Source organism: Montipora capricornis, chromosome 8 (assembly GCF_036669925.1).
Source record: "Montipora capricornis isolate CH-2021 chromosome 8, ASM3666992v2, whole genome shotgun sequence".
NCBI lineage: Eukaryota > Metazoa > Cnidaria > Anthozoa > Scleractinia > Acroporidae > Montipora > Montipora capricornis.
This window is the reverse complement of record NC_090890.1, coordinates 9,857,052-9,859,551: the sequence shown is the minus strand read 5'-3', so window position 1 is coordinate 9,859,551 and position 2,500 is coordinate 9,857,052. Positions and strand designations below refer to the sequence as shown.

General features: G+C 42.0%; 1 protein-coding gene across 1 annotated transcript in view; it reads right to left on the bottom strand.

Moving 5' to 3' along the window:
* LOC138013642 (uncharacterized) overlaps positions 1–1,130 on the bottom strand; it is a 2,706-nt gene extending 1,576 nt beyond the window's left edge. Inside the window, exon 1 of the mRNA XM_068860732.1 lies at positions 1–1,130. This exon is cut by the window's left edge and continues 1,576 nt beyond it. Within this exon, the coding sequence (XP_068716833.1) occupies positions 1–1,130 (1,130 nt within the window).
* Between the last annotated feature and the right edge of the window lie 1,370 nt (positions 1,131–2,500).

The following is a 2,500-nucleotide window of genomic DNA, read 5'->3' as shown; positions in this document are numbered from 1 at the left end:
TTCTGAACCACAGACCAGTAATCATCTGCTCCAATCATGACATCAATTTCTAGATCCTCATCACCTCGTGAGTGATCAGCCAGAGGTAAGCCTTGCAGATGTGGGTAACACTGTTGTGCAATTTCAATGGTCTGGTTTGTGATGGGACCACAGATCAACTCAACTTCATAAGCATTAATGAACACTGTCAAATTGTCTTGACATTCCAATGCAAACTGAACGGTGCTACATTGTTTCAATGAGGGTTTATTGTTTCCAAAAGTTTGTATTAGAACTGTATCGCTTCCAATTGGTCGTAAGCTCAATTTGCTCCTTAACCGTGAGCTTATATAAGACTTTTGGGAACATGAATCAAAAAGGATTCTCATATTGCAAGAATTTCCTCCATGAGGACTTCTGACGTTAGCTCTGGCCGTTTGTAACAAGATGCACTTGTTATTAACGTCTTGAGTAAAATACAAGTTTGTACTCACAGTTTGTTCTTGATTGCTGTCTCCAGCCCTTCTGGTCGTGATTGGATACTCTGGATAGTGTTGAACGCTGCACAAAGCCACGTGATGTTTCCCTCTACAACGATGACACCTTGCTTGACAATCTCGACTCACATGACCGCTCCTCAGACAACCAAAACATTTTCCCTTTTGACGTAGAATTTTCGTTCTAGATTCTGGATCAGTAACAACAGAACATTTGATAGGTGGATGAGGTATATTGCAGAAAGTGCACCATTTATCCTTAGATAGCGGCAGTCTCTCGTTGTTTGCAACCAGGGTTGACGATGTGGGGGGTTTTTTGTTTTGACCTGTGCGAATTCCAAAACCAAACTCTCGTTTTTCTTTTAACTTTGTTTGCTCTGTTACCGTTCCCAAAGCAAATCTTTCTCGAATTTGCAATTCTTCTGTGAAAGACTTGATGATTGTATCAAGGTCCCAATCTTCTGATGTGCCGCGACTCAGGATGAGGCGTAACTCTTGTGGGATCTTTCCCATAATTACAGGTGTCAAAAATGTTCCGTATGTCTCAGTCCAAATACCGATTCCTTTTAGACTTCTAACTGCCGCCTCCGTTCGATCCAAAAGCTGGCGCAATTGCTTTAAGTCGCTCCCGTCGCTTACTTTTGGAAGCTGCATGAGCAATTCGATGTGTTTCGAAATAATGACTTGTTTATTTCCGAAGCGCTTGTCTAGGAGTTGGACCGCGTGGTCGTAATTCGAGCTTGTCAATGCTAAACCAGAAATTGTCTGGGCTGCAGAACCTTCAAGGAGCGACTTGAGATACTGGAATCTTTCCACGTCGCTTAATTAAGGTGGTGTTTTTGTGAATGGCTAATTCAAACGATTCCCAGAAGGGATGCCAGTTGATTGGGTCGCCTGAAGATTTTCTCAATTCCAGTTTGGGCAACTTTGCGTGGGTCGGAATTGTTGACGCGTTTGATTGTGTTCCCGCCTGAATACTCGAGTTAGAGTTTTGCGAGCCCAATGTCGTTCCTTGTATATCCTGACCCTTTCCAGTATTTTCCTCAGCTTCTATTGCTGTTTCTAGGTCGACTATGCAGGCTTGAATAGCGCTGGCGAAGTCACAGCTACAGTTGCTCAGGTCTTCTTCTATTTTCGTTTCGTCTACCAAATCGATAATTTCACTGTCCAATATTTTGAGCTCCGACAATTTATCCAGCAGGGTACATCGCAAGGATTTGAGCTTCTTCAAAACGGTAGGATCTCCCCGTTTATCAATTTGTTCCTGTGCCGCGAGGATTGTTTTCCTAACAAATGCGCGATGACTTTCGCGGACCATGGATTTCTTCTTCAGTCGTTTCTTGGGTTCCGGAGACATGTTTACACGAGGTTAATTCATTTTTTCACTCTTTCAATCCTTCAATCCCGGGTCTCGGCACCAAATGTTTTAATGATCCAAACTCTTTAATGATAGATGACTTCCTTTTAGAATACAATTCCTGGTAGAGACGATTTCCTAAGATTTCCGCGATATAATTCCGCCAATACACAAAATATAATACCGCCAACTCGATAAGATGTAATTCCTGTCACATGTCAATCAAACTAAAGCCCGTGTAACACTAGTTTCCAGTTTTCAACAAGTCTCTTACTGATAGAGGTCTGCGTTTAGTTTGTTTGTTTTCTTTTTTTTCTTTTTTTTTTTTTGTTTTTGTTATTTTTTTTCCGTGTCGGTAAAAGTCTTACCTGTCACTTCCCTGGTAAGTGGTGTCTTCGTGCATACAGCCTTCTGCGCGTATTTTCTTAGGATCGAGAGGGTAGTGGAACTGCGTAGATTTCTCTGGTAGACACAGTAGAATCATTAACTTAGCCTGCAATGGCGTCGAAAATCATGTAACGCGAATGGCGTTTTAGTGGATCCTTAAACAAAATATACCCTTATGGAGCTCAATAATGGAAAGTCAGTTGGATAAACTAGGCAGGAATCTCAAAAGCGACGAGTACTGGACTTCAACAACAATCTATCGCCCGTCGAGACGAAATCA